The sequence below is a fragment of the Sciurus carolinensis genome, chromosome 11 (assembly GCF_902686445.1).
Source record: "Sciurus carolinensis chromosome 11, mSciCar1.2, whole genome shotgun sequence".
Classification (NCBI taxonomy): Eukaryota; Metazoa; Chordata; class Mammalia; order Rodentia; family Sciuridae; genus Sciurus; species Sciurus carolinensis.
Genome location: NC_062223.1, coordinates 66,828,499 through 66,847,671, shown reverse-complemented (window position 1 = coordinate 66,847,671; position 19,173 = coordinate 66,828,499). Strand labels below are relative to the sequence as shown.

The window sequence follows — 19,173 nt, the reverse complement described above, 5'->3', positions numbered from 1 at the left end:
TCTGTGAAGGGAACCAGTCAGCGTCAGCCTCCTGACTACTCTAAGAAACTTAAGCTTGTGCTGCAAGGGGCCTGAAGAACAGGACCCACATGGGCCTCAATTGTGTCATGACTATCCTTTCTGCAGCCCAGAGCCCAGCCCAGACTCTTCAGAGGACTTACCTTCATTGCAGGCTGACATGAATGTCTTGGTATCTCTCTGAAAAAAAGTTCTGTCATTTGAAAAGAGAACAGCCTCTCTCTTATTCATTAAATAGCCAGGCAGTATACTTTGTCATGTTTTTGTTTGTACTTTTTTGGCCTTTAACTGCCTCAACATTCCTTCTCCTCAGAAGTAGAATTAGAGTTAGTGTGTAGATTATTCCTCTGTGGACAGGCATGCTTATTCCGGTAAAGAAGGTTCATTAGAACAGATTAACAGGGAACTGCTTTGGCTGCTGAACCAGCCTTCTGAGGTTTGATGATTGGACTTGTACTTATTGAGCTCTTAGTGTAGCACCTTTGACCAGGCATAGCAAACTAAAGGTCATACTATATCATAGAAAACACATCATGTTAGGTTTAGCTTCCTTTCTAAATAATGTAATAGCATTTTAAAAACTGTATTTGAACTAGTTTTAGACTTCAGATTGAATAAAATGTGAAAACGTATTTAAAAATAAATTTCAGAATACATTTTAATTTGTCATGAGTGTACATCTGATTTAACTTGTAATCTTGTCAACAGTTTTTAGGCCTTTTAAAGTAATCTGTTTCCAGTAACCTACCTACCATAATAGGCATTTATATTTTACATCTATTTTTTTTTCTCCCCAGTACTGGGTATTGAACCCAGGGCCTTATACATGCTAAGCAAGCACTCTAACACTGAGCTATGCCCCTAGTGCAAATATTTTTTATTTATTTATTTATTTATTTATTTTTGGTATAGGGATTGAACCCAGGGTCACTTAGCCACATCCCTAGCCCTTTTTTATATTTTATTTAGAGACAAGGTCTTGCTCAGTTGTAAAGTCCCTTGCTAAGTTGCTGAGGCTGGCTTTGAACTCTCAATCTTCCTGCCACAGCCTCTGGAACTGCTGGGATTACAGCTGTGCACTACCATGCCTGGCTCAGTGCGAGTGGTTTTAAGAAAAGAGTTTTTTTCCTCTACCTCAGTTAATACTATAGTGGCATTTGTATGAATAATGTAAAGAGATAGTAAATTTGCATTTGATTCAGATGATGGAAAACTGACAGTAGTGTCAAGAATGTTAAATCAATATTTAAATGACTTACAGCCTAGTTAAGATGTTTCTATCACACAGATGTCAAGAAGTAGTGTGTCCCCTTTTGAGTTGCTTCAGTAATTTTCCTCAGATGATATTCCTGGAAGTGTGTGTCTGTAAGTATAGTTTTTACTTAGCATTCATTTCCCACAGAACTAAGAACAAAACAGGATGTGTCTCTTTTAGACTTATTTGGAAGAATTGCCTTGATGCAATGAAAAGTCAAACCTGAAATAGTAGACTCTAAGTAAAATAAAATTTGAGTTGTTTTAAGCCCATAAGTACTCCTTTTAATGGTGACAGGGAAAGAACTTTGTAACAGAATAAAATTTTGAGCTGAAGGCCTAGAAAATCACATGCAGATTGAAAGTTTATTTATTCTTTGTTATTTTTGGTGAAACTTGCTTGGAAGGAGGAAGTAAGCTGCTTCCTGAAATTGAATGAGCTCTCAGAATTGGTGCAGGCCACTGGAGACTAGCACGGCAGCATGTGATTTATTATTTAGTATAATTAAATAGTTCGGAATGGAAATGTTTGTCTTTCCTTGGTGTACTATAATGAATCAAAAGTTCCTCAAGTTACTTGGTTATGGTTAAGTATATGATTGTATTGAAAGTCAACAGGAGTGCATCTAGATTAGTTGTCTGGCAATCACTGGGGTTGCTGAGCAGGTAGATTCTGGGTGCTGGTAGCCTCAGAGGGTTTGGGGAGAGCACCTTTAGAGAGGTTCAGGATGAACCTGGGAAGATGCCTCTAGAGCTGATTGGCTGTTAACAGGCAATTTTTGAGTTGCAGACATTTTAAAAGATCACCTGATATTGCAGAGGAAACTGAAGCTTGGAATTTGAGAGGCTTGTGCTCACTTACAGTGGTAGGTGAGGCAGTTTCCTGACTCGTACATGGTCAGTGGGCTGCACCATCTTGTCACACCCACTCATCCATTGTTCTGTGCACACACACGGCATGCACTTGTGCGCCCTTTGACCGTACTGCCAAAACTTATATTGAGCCTGTACTCCCTGAACCCTTGAGTGGTAAGCTGGCAGCCTGGGCCCTTTTTGCTGCCCTTAGGAAGTTTGAATTTTTATACATGTTAAGGCCGCTAAGTTACTTTACTTTGAGCAGTCGTGTATATTAGTGTCTTTTAATTCTTATTTTCTATTTTGACTCTGTCAATCTCTTCTTGACTATTATCTTTTTTGTTTCCTTTATCTTTTCTGTCCCTTTCTTTTCCTCCTTCTCTGTGCTGGGGATTGAACCCAGGCCTCACACATGCTGAGCAAACTGTCTGCCACTGAGTGGTATCCTCAGCTTCCCACCCCCCTTATTAATCATTTCCCTTTTCTCTCTAGTACTGTCTATTCCTGTTATTTCTATTTAAGTGCCACAAAACTACTTAATATCGCATAGGCTGAACAGTAGGCAATGTATCTGCAGCAAAAGAAGGGAAAGACCAAAGCATGTAACAAGTAAACAGTTGTTGAATACCTCCTATGTGCTGTTTTAAGGTATAAGATAATCTTTCCTAAAGGAGATTATATCTCATTGAATTCAGTCAGAACTCTTGATATTTTTTGAACTTGTGATATTTTGTGAACATATATTTCTCTGCACAGATGTATTTCCATTCTTTCTCTGTTAAAATGATGAACATTGTAACCAAATAATTGGAGTGCAAAGGATAAGGAAAAATTAAATCACAATCCTATTTGTAACAAATAAAATTTACTTTCTCCGTTTGACAAATATGCCACTCAGTGAAGAGGGAAAACAACATTGGAATACCTACCATATGCCAGGAGTTGTGAAAATTGCTCTGAATTTTTCTCCTTTTATTCCCATAGTAGTTCTATATGAGTATTGTTATACCCATTTCATGGATGAAAAAATTGAGACTTAGTTTATTTTGGTTTAGCAGTTATTAGTTGAACTGTGCTATGTTCTAGGTACTATGCTGAAAACTGGGATTGCAAAGATGAGTGGGACATCTTTTCTTCTACAAGGAATTCAAAACATGATAGAAAAGCAAATGAGTAAAAAGATAATTTCAGTACAGTATGTTAAGTGCAGTGAACTAGAAGAGGATTGCTAGACCTGGATTAGGGTTGGTCAGAGCAGGTTTGTTAGGGCAGCACTTCTCAAACTTGGGCATGCATGTGTGGATACCTGGGTTTCTTGTTAAAATGCAGATTCTGATTTGGGTTCTTTAGTGGAACCTGAGAATGTTCATTTTGAACAGGCTTCTGAGTGATGCCAATGCAACACCTCACTTTGAGTAGGAATATCCTGGAGGTGGATGTAGAACTCTAATAAAATTTTAATTAGGTTGAGAAATGGAAAATGTATCCTAGACAGGAGACAAGGCATAGAAGCATAGGAACAGCATGTTAAGTGGGTACCCAACTTAAAATCCATGGCTGGTATTGACAAATTACTGCTTGCTAGCCAAATTCATCCTCCTAGCCTGTTTTGTAAGGTCCATGCATTTAGATTTTGTATTTCTAAAGGGTTAAAAAGAAAATAGATAAGAACATGTGATAGAGATGAAGAAATTTTTATCACTCAGCCCTTTAAAGTTTGTAACTCCTGGCCTGTGATACTGGTGGTGAATTGGGATTTAAGGGAAGACATGCTAGAGCTATTAGGCTGGAGTATGATTACCCAGGGATGCAGAGAGCATGACCTTTATCTTTGAGATGATAGGGAGCTAGGGAAGGATTTAGAGAGGAGAGTGACAGGCTTATTAGGTTTTTGGTTTAGAAAAATTCCCTTGGCAGAATATAGACGAAAGGGGAGCCATTTGGAGGCAGGGAAGCCGAATAGGAGGCCCAAACCAAAGCAAATGGTAAAAGGTCAGGTTTAAGAAATGTTTGTGACAGTTTTTCATTTTCTTTTGATTGCAACCCGTAAGAAGATAAACATTTTATTTATTTTATGACCAGCATACATAGAACATGTATACACACAACGTGAAACTTATTACCAAACAGTATTTTTCTTTATTGTAGTTGTACTTGCATATTTTTTCATTTTATTCCAAAAAATACAGGTTACTGCCCACTGACTGAATTGATTTCATAGTGGACCATAACCCACAGTTTGAAAAACATTGATCTAGGGAAGTAATATCTGCAGGATTTTGTCACTGATTTGATGTAAAGGATGAGGAACAACAAGCATGGTTGAACATGTGAATGTTGTTGCTAACAATTTAAAGTGTACAATGAATCAAAATGCAGTCTGTAAAAAAAAAAAAAGAATAAAGGGGAAACCATTTGAAAAGAGATGATTTATTCCTTTTGAACATGCTGAGTTTGAGAGCTCTATAGGATTTCCAGGCTTCCAGTAGATAAGAGATACCAAAGTCTGATTCAATATTACTGCCTCATCATTTCGTTTAGCTGTTATTATTTCAGTAGCAGTAATTTTTATAGGTATGATTCAGGATTTAGTAAGCTTCTTGGGCTCAGGCTGGTAATTCAGCCATTATTTACAACATTCCTAGTATTCTAATGGAAGGAGGAGGCATGAATCAAATAATTGGTTTACATAGAAAATTTGTAAATTGGGTAATAACTTGTTTATTCTACTTTGAGATGTTTATTTAATTTAGCACTTGTATGTTAGTCCAGTAAGATTAATGTTCTGACATTGAAATAGCCAACAGAGAGTCATTAGATCACAATAATAAGTTTGTGTATAGTTGTGTCTTTATAGTTTACTTTAGTTCTGTATACAAATATACCATTAGAGTGTTAACACATTAGAGTGTTATTGACTTTTGATTTCTTACTCTAGGCTAATAGAGAACCATTGACATTTTATCCATATCCCTTTCCCTGTCAATAGTTTGTTTAAAGAAATACACTTTCAGAACTCTAAAGATATTTCCTAAGTTGACCATCATTGTAAATAACATAAATGTATATCTGTGTTAAAAGGTTTCTTTTAAAGTAGGAAATAATTAAAAAATTTTTTCTTTATACAGATTGAATACCTGCTTAAGAAACTTACAGAAGCTATGGGAGGAGGCTGGCAACAAGAACAATTTGAACATTATAAAATCAACTTTGATGACAATAAAGATGGCCTTTCTGCGTGGGAACTTATTGAGCTTATTGGAAATGGACAGTTTAGTAAAGGCATGGATCGACAGACAATATCTATGGCAATTAATGAAGTGTTTAATGAGCTTATATTAGATGTGTTAAAACAGGTAAGAGTCCTATAACATGAGTATTTTTCCTCATCTTTAGAATTTGACACGTTTGAAATAGTTTTTTTTTCCTGCAAAGATGGTATGAGTCACTTAAGCTCTTTTTAAAAAAATTTATGGTGCTAGAGATTGATTGCAGGGCTGCTCTACCACTGAGCTACATTCCCAGCCCTTTAAAAAAAATTTTTTTTTTTTTTTTTTTTTTTGAGGCAGGGTCTCACAGTGTTACCAGGCTAACCTCAAACTTGTGATCCTCCTGCTTCAACCTTCTGAGTAGCAGAGATTATAGGCATCAATTAATGCTTAATTTGTGTAGGTTTTGGTGCTACAGAGAGGTATGAGACAAGATCTCTAAAGACTTAAAGGCCCATTAAGATGGCAGGATATAGGACTATTGATGAATTGTATTATGAGATATTAAGAAACTGAAGAAGTTATATGATTAGAATTTAGTATAATAATCAAATGAAATTTGCAGCCAAGTTAATATCATGTTTAGTGATGTGTACAGCCTATCATCACCTGTAGATTTAATATTAAAAATTTCATTGATTTTTGTACAACCCCAAAAGACTTTAGTAACTACAATATGTGATTTTGTTAAAGTAAAAAATTTGAATTATACACTTTTGAAGCTGATATAGGGAAAGGAAGTACAGGACTTAGAGTGTGAGCTCAGAAGTAGTATCCTAACTCCCGATCCAATTCTTTTCTGCTTGTCCAGAGCAGAGTTCATTTTCCTGTGTAGTGAGAGATCAGGTGCAAAGATAGGTTGATATTAGAGGGTGAAATCCTCTAGTGTTGATTGAAAAGGTAGACCTGGCCAAGGTGATACCCTCTGATGTTTTAATTGGTTGAAACTTTAGGAAGAATCATTGTTAGAGGGTCTTGTTTTCTTTCTGAAATTGAATAGTGTAATGAATGCCCATATCACCCAACCCCCACAATACATGGATAATCCTACTCCATCTACTTTTGTGCCTCTTCTGTTGTTTTTTTCTTACAGCAAATTCCCGACAGTTCATTTTTTCTGTAAATATTTCAATAGCTATCTCAAAAGGCAAGGAATTTTAAAAATTCACAATATTTTAACATCAAGAGTTCTAAAGTCTGGTATCTGTATATCACTTTGTGGGGGTTGTCTCTGAAATGTTGGAATTACATGCAAACTTTTATCTGCATGTGCTTGCATGAATTTGACTGGGTGTAATGCTCCTGGCCTGCACAGATTCTCAAAGGGCAAGTACCATTGACATTTATGTATTCAGATAATGATAGACAAGTCTGCTAAGAAAAAAATACCAGCTTTTGTACATAAAAGACAAGCATTTACATCAGATTTAATCTTTTGTAGGGTTACATGATGAAAAAAGGCCATAGACGGAAAAACTGGACTGAACGTTGGTTTGTACTAAAACCCAACATAATTTCTTATTATGTGAGTGAGGATCTGAAAGATAAAAAAGGAGACATTCTCTTGGATGAAAACTGCTGTGTAGAGGTAACTCTGTTGCTACTTCTTTGCATGTTTACTTGGTGCTGCCCCCTGCTGTCAAAGTAGTTTCTCTTCATCCCCCCCTTTCAGGCTCTCGAGCCTGAAAATAATAAGTTTACATTTTTAAAACAATATAGGCATACAGTCACCATGGTTTCTGAAACAAATATTAAAGATAACTTAAAAAGTTTTTCTGATATGAATGTTTTATATCTTATACTTTTGAACAAAGTATAGAGATTCAGTCTTTGTATATTTAAGGAATCATTTATTAAATAAAATGAAGTAAAAAAGACAAGCAAAAAAGCATGACAGTGTTTGAAAATATGAATATACTGAAAGATCTGGGACATTTTGAATATACTAAGTAAAAGAAGATTGAGCAATTTTTTTTTTTTGGGGGGGGGTGCTGGGGATCGAACCCAGGGCCTTGTGCTTACAAGGCAAGCACTCTACCTGACTGAGCTATCTCCCCAGCCCTGAAGATTGAGCATTATATTTGAAAAATTTGAATTTCAAGACACTTCATTCACAACTACTAAATTCTGTAAAGAAGTGAAATCTTAGCTGGTGCAGTAGTGTATACTTGTAATCCTGGTGACTCAGGAGGCTGAGGCAGGAGGATCATGAGTTCAGAGCCAACCTTAGCAACTTAGAGAGGCTCTGAGCAACTTAATGAAACCCTGTCTCAAACAAACAAAAAAAAAGGGCTGGGGATATATGACTTGGTAGTTAAGTGCCCCTGGGTTCAGTCAATCCCAGGTACTAAGGAAGAGGGGCAGGCAAATCCTCAATAACATAAATTTTGAGTTTTTAATTTGTATTATGTCTGTATTTGTTGAAGAACATGTAGAATAACTGAGCTGTCACTCATGGTGCATTTTGATGAATGAAATGGTATAAATATATTATGCTCATATAGGACTGCAGTGCCCACAAAGGGGGCTGCTTAGATTCAACTGAAGAGAACCGCAAGATTGCTCTAGGCTTTGCCATCCTACTCATAAGAATATAGGAAAGAAACCACAAGTTGCCAGCAGCAACATCCTGGGTGCTAGGAGAGGAAGCCGTAGCAGACGGGTAGGAATCACTCTGACATGGAGGCCTTCTATGTCATAGGAGTCAGTACTTCTTATAATGATCCCATGTGTGTACCTTCCAGGATTCCTACAGGGTGGGATATGCTTGGATACAGAAGTTGCTGTGCTTCCAAAGTATGGCATCTCAGCATCCCCATCAGGTGTTTGTAGTTCTCCAGGCAGACATGGTATACCATTCAGTGTTACTGTTACCATAGTAATGCAACCTAGAGAGTAGCACTAGTAAATCAGTAGTTTGCATTTATAGATATTTTCCACTGACATTGAGGTTCAGTCAGATTTATGTAAATGTTTTATATACTTAAGAATAACATTTTAAAGAACTAGTTATGCTTTCTGTTTTAGTCTCTGCCTGACAAAGATGGAAAGAAATGCCTCTTTCTAATAAAATGTTTTGATAAGACCTTTGAAATCAGTGCTTCAGATAAGAAAAAGAAACAAGAGTGGATTCAGGGTAAGGCAATTTTTATTATATGCCATAATAAAATTAAGAACTGACTTTTTGAATCTCATGAATAATGCTAAAGCAATGTTTCCTTATTGTTTCTAGTTATATCTACATGTGACATAATAACCGAAAGGAAAACAAGATGAGTTCTCAATTTTTCATCAATTTGTTTAATGAACTTGGGGGGAAAATTGTATATAGGATATTTTAGATTTTATTTATTGTTTGAAGTCCATGGAGTTTCCCCTTTTAGGACTATGAAGAATTTTAAAATGACTGTCTTGTTGAATTTTTGGTCATAGGTGTAAAAAAAAAGTGGAATTAATGCAGTCACTTTTAAATACTTCAAGTGATTTTTCAGGTCAGTTATTAATTTCCATAAGAATAATAATCTTAAGAACATAAACTTTACAATTAATTACTTTTAAATTGAAAGTATTATATTATTCAAAATTAGTAAAGAACTATATGTGAGATTTTACTTTAAACCTGAAAGGGGATTCCAAATAGTCTTTTTTAAAATATTTTTTTAGTTGTCAATGGACTTTATTTTATTTATTTTTATGTGTTGTTGAGAATAGAACCCAGTGCCTCACACATGCTTGGCAAGTGCTGTACCACTGAGCCACAACTCCAGCCTGTCCAAATAGTCTTGAACATAAATAAAACTCTACTGCATTTGAATCTGAGTCTTCTTTCCTGGGTTATGATTTGAATGATTAATTCTATAGCTGCTTTCTTCTCTGGAATGGGGATAATACAGTCCCTACTTCTCAGGGTTGTTGTGAGGATTAAAAGTTAGATGACAGATAAACTTTGAACATTTTCAAAATGACATTCTTACAGAACTTTTTGTGATAGATTGCAAATAATCCTGTCCGTTCACTGGGAAGTGGTTGAACAAATTATGATCTCATTACACAATGGAGCGCGTATGTAGTATTCACCTTTTAGTACTTCATGTACATTTCTGCATGTGCAGTACTGGGAATTGAGCTCAGGGCCTTGAATATGCTAGGCAGTTGCTCCAGTTGTATGCCCCACTGTTGTAGATATCTGAGATAACTTATACAGATAAATTAAGTGAAAACACCGAAGCTCAAAGAGTGTGTTGTGTCACCATTTGGGTCAAAAGAAAGGAGACTATGTACATATTCCATTTGCTTAAAATATCTCAGGAAAAATGCACAAGAAACTGTTAGTATTTGTTGCTAATGGGGCAGGAAACCCAGTTCTTAGGGGATTGGAGTAAGTAGAAGACTTTTCTAAAATGTCCTTTAATGCGTTTTGATTTTGAGCAATGTGTGTTAGGTAGTCAAGAAATGAAATTTAAGTAATTAAAAATACCAGGAAAAAAATCAGGTTTATATGAAAATTAGATGATTTATATAAAGGATATGCATATTATATGTGCATGCATCTTACATGATATTCTTTACATTCATTATGTAATTTTTTTTTTCCTGTGCTGGGTATTGAACTTACAACCTCATGCACACTAAGCAAGCCCTCTACCACTGAGCCACATCCCCAGCCCTGAATTTTCAATAAATATCAGCTAATGTGATCTGTTATCTCAGGGAAGGGAGTGTCCAGGAAGATGGTTTCATGAGGCACAGATGACGGACAGACTAAATACAGCTGGCTACAAATCTGATATCAGGAACTTTGACTCTGCCCTTACTATGCCTTATTCTTATTTAGCTTTTGGAGAAGTAGAGAGAAGGGAGGTGAAAGTGTTGTCAGAAGTTCTTAAAATGTGTGCAGTACAGTATTCCTGAATTAAGTGTTTCTGTAAGTGCGGGTGTATCATCATGCACTTTGGGAGTTGGAAGAGACTTGAAAGATTATCTCTCTCATTTTATGATCTTATTTTGGAGATGGGGAAGCTGATGCTTTAAGAGACTAGATGTTTGCTCATGGTCATGATGCTGCTCACTGGCAAAATCAGAATCCACACTGGTATTCTTCCTGCTGTGTCATTTGTATGGTAGACATGTGAAGAATAAATAAAGTGTATTTCCCATTTTTTTCTCCACTATGTTTTATAGCCATTCATTCTACTATCCACCTGTTGAAGCTGGGCAGTCCTCCACCACATAAAGAAGCCCGCCAGCGTCGAAAAGAACTCCGAAAGAAGCTACTGGCTGAGCAGGAGGAGCTGGAGCGGCAGATGAAGGAGCTCCAGGCCGCCAATGAAAGCAAGCAGCAGGAACTGGAGACTGTGAGGAAGGTGTGTGTGGGCTCAGGACTGGAGGGGCACTCTTCACTTCAGTGCAGAAACCACAGCTGCCTTACTTACTTTGGTTCCACCAACACTAGGCTAATGCAATTTTCAGGAGAGGTTTTTGGTAAACTGTGTTCTCAAATGTACCCAGACCACTTGTGAGATTCTCTGGTTTTCCCAGTCTTAAAAATATGCAGGTCTCAGGTCAGCAAAAACATCTCATTGACCAAGAAGGTGCATTTATAAGAATAATGAGCACATTTTAATTTTGTCAGAGAAAGATAGGAAATTTCACCCTTTAGGGAACATGAAAGCTGTTTTGGGGTGATCAGTGTAGGATTTTCCCCCCGTAGCTCCCATGTGCATTTATGAGTGTCCCCAAAGACCCTTAATGTACAGTGAGGTTTTTATACTATTTGAAGTCAGAGTTACAGTCTAGTCAGTCAGCTTCTCCTTCCATCAAGGCTGGGTGGTCAAGTACCATAGAGTGTATGGGATAGTTAGCGTTCACAGGGAAACATTGTTCCCTGGTCACAGGTGGCAGTGAGTCCCCCATTGTGTGGCATGGTCTTTATTTGGGATACCTCAGGATTGATCCTGTCTAACCACAAACTTAAAGATGCTTTCGTGCCCTCCTGTGCAATACCTTTGCCCTGGGTTATGGGGGTAACTCATAGTTTAAGGCCCCATAATGTTTGTGGGCTTCTCCTTTTGAAATCCATGGAAATGTCACACTGTTTACTAAACCTAGTAGACCCATGAATATTTTTTTGTTTTTTTGTCTTTTTTTTGCGGTGCTGGGGATCGAACCCAGGGCCTTGTGCATGCAAGGCATGCACTCTACCGACTGAGCTATCTCCCCAACCCATGAATATTTTTTAAAAATACAATTATAATCTTAGGTATAAGATTATTAAGATTATTAAGATTAGGTGTAAGATAACTATGTGATCTACAGTCTTAGAAACAGCCATTACTAGGCAGCCCAGAGACTTTACAAAAGCAGCTCATCGATTACTCTTCTCCCCAAATCACTCTTGCATCTTACCTCTTTCTGCTACAAAACATTTTCCTTATCGGATCCCTTGAGAGGCTAGGCTGAGCACCTGCAGTGTGGGCTCACTCTTTCCTCCTTCTGTGCATGTATCAGAAATGAATGTTATGAGGGTAGAGGAGAGGTAGGAAGCTGGGGTGTGGTTCCCTTACACTTTATTAAATTTATGAAGTAGGCCATACCTGAACAGGAAAGCATAAAATATGTATTATATGTTATCATACAATTAATACCAGTGAAACTACTACCAAGGTTAGGATAGAATATAGCCAATTTTTAAAATTTGTTCTCTTTAGAGATAAGTGACAGAAGAGTGTATTTTGAAATACATACATAGAGTATAACTTATTCTAATTAGGATTTTCCAATATTTTAAAGCTCTTTTTTCCCTTTTTTTAAAAAAAAATTACAAACAGTTAAGATTCACAATCCTTATATTGTTTTGTGATTTTTTTTTTTTTGTGGTGCTAGGGATTGAACCCAAGCCTTGTGCTTGACAGGCAAACACTCTATAAACTGAGCTATATCTCCAACCTTGTTTTGTGACTTTTAACATGTGCTTGGCTTTTGTAATAGCCATGGACAGAATATAGAACAATTGTAATACCCCCCAAAATTCCCTTGTGCTCCTCCTTTGTATTTAGACCTTCCCTTTACCTCTAAACCCTGGAAATCACTTATCTGTTTCTAAAAAAAGTACATACTAACCTCAGTGTTCTGCATTTAGTTTCACTGAATGTATTTTTGAGATCTCTCTATATCAGTGTTAAGAGAGCTTCCTTATTCTTTTTTATGACTGCCTGACATTCTGTCATATAGCTCTCCAGTATTCCATTGCATGACTGTGTCATTACTTATTTAATCAATCCCTCATTGATGAACATTTGGGTGTTTTAATCTTTGAATAGACAGTGCTGTGGGGAATTATATAGTGAACCTGTGCCACTTTGTACATGTTCATACATTTTCTGGTATCCCTGTAAAATAATTCTCAGAAGTGGAATTTCTGGGCCAGAAATATGAAATCCAGGCTGAGGGAACAGCTACCATCTCGAATGTTGCTGTTGACTCCACAGAAGAAAAAGTATTCTAGGGTTTGGCAGTTAAGGGCTCCTGCCTAGAGATGTCACATTTCACTCTTGTTTACAATACTTTAGCCAGAACTAGTCTTGTGTTTCTAATGAGAAGTCAACTTTCAAGTTTACTGAAGTTCCTTGTGTGTCTGTTGAATAATTTTTCTTCCGCTGCCTTCAAGATTCTCTTTTTTGTGCTTGTCTTTTAACAATTTGCTATGATGTTTGTGACTGTGGATCTCTGTTTTTTTTTTGTTTTTTTTTTTTTGCGGTGCTGGGGATCGAACCCTGGGCCCGGTGCTTGCAAGGCAAGCACTTTACCAACTGAGCTATCTCCCCAGCCTTTTGTATTTATTTTATTTAGAGTTTGTAGAACTACTCAGGTTTGTAGGCTAATGTCCATCAAATTTGAGAAATTTTCAGTCATTTCTTCAAATAGTTTTTCTACTCCTTTCTCCTCTTCCTGATACTTTTACTATGCAGGTGTTAGCGTTCATGATGACGCCCCACATTTGTCTTAAGACTGTTCATTTTTTTCTTCATTCTTTTTCTGTTCTGATTGAGTAATTTCTGTGGATCTCTTTTTCAGGGAGTCTTCTTTTTTTTAAATTTATTTTTATTGTAAACAAATGGGATACACCTTGTTTCTCTGTTTGTACATGAAGTAGAGGCATACCATTTGTGTAATAATACATTTACATAGGGTAATAATGGTGTTTGATTCATTCTGTTATTCCCCCCCACACCTCCCACCCCTCTTTTCCCTCTATACTATCCCTCCTTCCTTCATTCTCCCCCCCCCCACCCCCCATTATGGGAGTCTTCTTATAGCTCAAATATACTATTGAGTGAATTTTTCATTTCAGTTATTGTACTTTTCAAGTCTACAATCTGTGTTTGGTTCTTTTTAAAAAATTTTTTGTTTTTAGTTATAGGTGAATGCAATACATTTATTTATTTATATTTTTAATATGGTGCTGAGGATCAGATCCAGTGTGTCACACATGCAAGGCAAGTGCTCCACCACTGAGCCACAACCCCAGCCCTATTTGGTTCTTTTTGTAATTTCTTTCTCCTCATTGATATTTTCTGTTTAATAGGATATCGTCATTCCTTCCATTACGTCTTTGAGCATTGTTTCCTGTGTTTCTTTGGACAAATTTATAACAACTGCTTTCAGTTCTTCTGGCAGATGTTCATCCAGGTCTCTTTCAAAGGCAGTTTCTAATTCCTGTTCTTTTTGTTGTTGTTGTTGTTGTTGTTGTTGTTACTGTTTTTTCCCTCATGATTTTTTATAGAAAACTGGACATTTTAGAAAACATACTGTATCAACTCTGGATATTGATTCTAACACTCCCCATCTTAGGGCTTATTGTTGTTTGCTCATTTCCTTGTTTAGTGATTTGGCTGGACTGTTTCCTGGACTGTTTTCTGACAGTGTGAAGCCTCTGTGCTCCTCAGAGGCACAGCCTTAGGCATGCACATAGTCACCCTGGGATGACCCGGATTTTAGTAGGGCTCTCTTTAGATGTCTCTTTCTCTATTCTCTCTGCTAACCCGTTCACCTCTGTTAGTATCACACCAAAGTGTTAAGTTTCAGTATTTCTTGCTGATTGCTCTATGTTTTCCATGATACCCTGGAGCCCCATGGTGTGATATCATTTAAATTCAGGCCTTCATGTAGTCAAGGCCAGTCCTTAAGACTTGTTCCTGTCATGTGAAGGCTCTGTCTGGCTGTCTCTTCCCCTGGTTTTCTCTGTCAGGCTTTTGGCTGGTCTGTAGTTTACTTGGTTGATCTTGTAGAGCCACCAGTTTCCTCTTAATTCCTTACCACCAAACTCTCCATTGTTTTCAAGTGTCCTTAGGCTTATTCTTCTTCACACTTTCAAATAAAGTCACTTCTTTTGGGGAGAGCAGCCAAACCTGTCTTTCTCCCTGGACAAAACTTCGGTGCAGCATTCTAGAATTTGTGGAGACAGCAATCGGTATACTTTGCTTGGAGTGGTGCTCCTGCTTTATGAGCCTCTCAGTTGGTGAAGGAGGTGGCCTTTGGCCTTTGTTCCTTGCCTCTCCCTTTGTGAAGCTTCTGCCCCATAAGTGAGTTGGGACAAGGGTGATCAGATCTAGTCCTCTCAGTCTGCTCACCCTGTGAATGGGGGCTGAGGGAACGATCTCTCAGCCATGCTTGCCTGGAGTACAGTTTCTGCAGCACAGAGTTAGGGAAGGTGAGGAATACTGGCTCTCACGCTCATAGGGAGTTGGTGCACGCCTGGGCTGTGGAGCTGAGGGGAGAAGGAGCCTTCATTTTTGGTTTCATCTGCCAAGAGTGGATCTTCCTTCTCACTGATGTTGTTGGGGAAATAGGAATGTGTTGTGCCTCAAAAGCCATAGACTCACTGTTCTTACTGAGATTTGGTAGATTTTCTTTTTCTGTTTTCTGTTTTGTGGTGCCAGAGGGCCTTGTGCTTGCTAAGCAAGTACTACTCTGCCAACGAGCTGCATTCCCAGCCCTTAGTAGATTTTTTTAGATAAATGTTCTCCATTCTTTTATGTCTTTAGGATAATTTCCAGAGACTAAATGGTTGTTTTTTTGGGGGGTGGGAGTGGCAGGGGGTGGGGGTTACTGGGGCTTGAACTCAGGAGCACTCAAGCCCTGTGCCACATCCACAGCCCTATTTTGTATTTTATTTAGAGACAGGGTCTCACTGAGTTGCTTAGTGCCTCACTTTTGCTGAGGTTGGTTTTGAACTCACAATCCTCCTGCCTCAGCCTCCCAAGCCACTGGGATTACAGACATAAGTCACCATGCCTGGCTTTATTCTATTTTTATTGAATGCTTGGCTTCATTCATAAGTGTGGCCTTTTCTCTCATACGTACTTCTACTTTAACAATTCCGCTTTTCTGGGTTTTTAATTCGGTAGAAACTGGAGGAAGCAGCATCTCGTGCAGCAGAAGAGGAAAAGAAACGCCTGCAAACTCAAGTGGAGCTACAGACCAGGTTCAGCACAGAGCTGGAGCGTGAGAAGCTGGTGAGGACCACATGGCTAGGGAGAACTGTGGCCCTAGCCATGGTCTGAGCTCACAGGGCCAGCCGGGTTGGGGGAAGGTGAGGCCTGGGAGGCTGGAGTAAGGCCATATTACTGCTACTGACATGCAGTGATTACTGGGGAAGTTATGTGTTCATTCATTCATTATTCCTTTATTGAGCACTTCCTATGTACCAGGCACTGTGCCAAAGATGTAAAGGGGAAAGATATGAACACTGTTTTTAAGACCTGATAAGCAGAAATTTATGGTGGGGATCTGAAATTGCAAGAGCATCTGCATTTTGATGTGCTGCTCTTAGCAGCTTTGATTCATCTTAAAGGCCCCAAAGGGTCTGGGTTGCTCCAGGTCATCAGCTGGTTAAGTGGTCCACAGGTCTTCTTGTGCTGAGCCATGCTGTGTGGGAAAGTGCCAAGCCCAGTGCCTTGATGTGCTCATGACCTTTCCTATAGTCACTTAAAAGAGCACATTTGTGTTGAGAGGAAAGCACACAGGGCAGGCTTGTAACTGGGAGGCAATGGTACATTCACAGTCTAGAGGCCCAGCCTTCTTTCCTCTCTGTTCCTTCTCACTGAACTATAGTTTTCTCTTAAATGTAGGGGTGGGTTATCATATGATCTTTCCTGGCTATTACGAGACAAAGGGAACTAATGCTAGTGAACATATTTTATAAACTGAAGAAGCATCTGCTAATGTGTGATATTATATTTAGGATGATCTTTAAGGCAGAGATCAAAACTCTTACCCAGAAGTGGGGAAACCATGCACTTGTTAAAACACTGACTTAACTGCTCGAGTTCTCTCCCCTGAAGGTGTTCTAGGGAGGGGAGAAGAGGGGTGACAGTGGGCAAGTCACAGGAGGAGTCTCCTGCAGACCAAGCTTCTCTTCTCCCTGTGTTTTTATATGCACCTTGCTCTGAGTGGACAAAGGTTCAGTCATTCCTTTCAGTAAAGACTATTGGTAAAGAAGTTGTGACTGGAAGACAGAAAGGAACTTAAAGAAAAATTATACGGGGAAACACCTTGTTTTGACTTGAATCAAAAGGTGGAGTGGAAAGAGCAGGAACATAGAGTTTGGGTTGTACTTTGTTTCCTTGGAGTCTTTTACAACTGAAATTGGATGTTGTGCTGTCATTTCTTTCATATTAATTCAAGAACTGAAGACCAGGGCCCACTATACTCACCAGGGGGCTGCTCCCAGGATAGAGGTGGGATGGGAGACTTTCCCCAGGGGAGAAGACAACCTGCATTTCAGCATGACCATGACCCTTTTATACCTTCAGATCAGACAGCAGATGGAAGAACAGGTTGCCCAAAAGTCCTCTGAACTGGAACAGTATCTACAGCGAGTACGGGAACTGGAAGACATGTACCTAAAGCTGCAGGAGGCTCTTGAGGATGAGAGGCAGGCCCGGCAAGATGAAGAGATGGTGCGGAAACTTCAGGCCAGGTGCCAGATCAGTTTGCAGTCTTTGCCTTTGCATTCTTGGCTTGGACTGATGGTTTCTGCTTGTGTCAGCTAACACTGGTGGAAAGGGAAGAGGCTTTCAGCCCTGGCAGTGACTGAGCTTATGTGTTGGTTTTGGGCTTGTACTATTTCACTTAGCATATTTTCAAACTTCATCCATTTACCAGCAAATGCCATAATTTTATTCTACTTTATGACTGAGTAATATTCCATTGTGTATATATACCACAGTTTCTTTATCCATTCATCAGTTGAAGGACTTTTTGGTTGGTTCCATCATCTAGCTATTGTGAATTGAGCTGCTATGAACATTGATGTGGCTGTATCACTGTAGTGTGCTGATTTTAAGTCCTTCAGGTATTAACCGTGGAGTGGGATAACTGGGTCAAATGGTGGGTCCATTCCAAGTTTTCTGAGGAATCTCCATACTTCTTTCCAGAGTGGCAGCACCAATTAACAACTCTACCAGCAGTGTATGAGTGTGCCTTTTCCCCCATATCCATGCCAATACTTATTATTGCTTGTGTTCTTGATAATAGCCATTCTGATTACAGTTAGATGAAATCTTAGGGTGGTTTTAATTTGCATTTCTCTTAATTACCAGGAGTGATGAGCACTTTTTCATATATTTGTTGATCGCCAGTATATCTTCTGTGAAGTGTCTGCCCAGTTCTTTAGCCCATTTATTGATTGTGTTCTTTGTATTTTTGATGTAAAGTTTTTAAAGTTCTTTTTAAACTTTGGAGATTAGTGCTGTGTCTGAAGTGTGTGTGGAAAAGATTTTTTCCCACTCTGTAGACTCTTTTCAAATTATTGATTGTTTCCTGTGCAGAGAAAACACTTTTTAGTTTGAATCTAGCCCACTTATTGATTCTTGCTTTTAGTTCTTGAGCTATGGGAATCTTGTTAAGGAAGTCTGATCCTAAGCCAACATGATAGAGATTCGGGCCTACTTTTTCTTCTATTTGGTGAAGGGTCTCAGGTCTAATTCCTAGATCCTTGAACCATTTTGAGTTGAGTTTTGCACAGGGTGAGAGATAGGGGTTTAATTTCATTTTACTGCATATGGATTTCCAGTTTTCCCAACACCATTTGTTGAAGAGGCTATCTTCTCTCCATTGTAAGTTTTTGGCACCCTTGTCTAGTATGAGGTTACTGTACTTATGTGGGTATGTCTCCATGTCTTCTATCCTGTACTATTGATCTACCTGTCTATTTTGGTGCCAGTACCATGCCGTTTTTGATACTATTGCTCTATAGTAGAGCTTAAGTTCTGGTATAGTGATACCTCCTGCATCACTCTTCCTGCCCAGGATTGCTTTGGCTATTGTGGGTCTTTTGTTCTTCCAGATGAATTTCATGATTGCTTTTTCTGTTTCTATGAGAAATGTCATAGGGATTTTAATTGGAATTGTGTTAAATCTGTATAGCACCTTGGGAAGTATGGCCATTTTGATAATATTAATTCTACCTGTCCAAGAACATGGGAGATCTTTCCACCTTCTAAGGTCTTCCTCAATTTCTTTCTTCAGTGTTTTGTAGTTTTCATTGTAGAGATCTTTAGTATTTTTTTTTTTTTTCAGGCTATTCCCTTTCAGATGTTTCATCACTTACATATAAAAGTACTTTAGATTTATGTGTGTTGATTTTATAACCTGCTATTTTGCTGAATTCATTGATGAGGTCTAGTAGTTTTCTGGAGGAGTTTTTGGATCCTCTAAATAGAGAATCATGTCATCAGCAAATAGTGACAGCTTAAGTTCCTCTTTTCCTATTCGT

At 38.3% G+C, this 19,173-nt stretch overlaps 1 protein-coding gene across 1 annotated transcript in view; it reads left to right on the top strand.

The window, feature by feature from the left end:
- The window catches only part of Swap70 (switching B cell complex subunit SWAP70), a 75,217-nt gene that overhangs the window by 42,006 nt on the left and 14,038 nt on the right, over nt 1-19,173 (top strand). The window contains exons 4-9 of the mRNA XM_047518834.1: nt 5,256-5,483; nt 6,838-6,984; nt 8,424-8,532; nt 10,578-10,759; nt 15,803-15,910; nt 17,210-17,376. Coding sequence (XP_047374790.1) covers nt 5,256-5,483; nt 6,838-6,984; nt 8,424-8,532; nt 10,578-10,759; nt 15,803-15,910; nt 17,210-17,376 — 941 coding nt within the window. The remainder of the gene's footprint in view (nt 1-5,255; nt 5,484-6,837; nt 6,985-8,423; nt 8,533-10,577; nt 10,760-15,802; nt 15,911-17,209; nt 17,377-19,173) is intronic.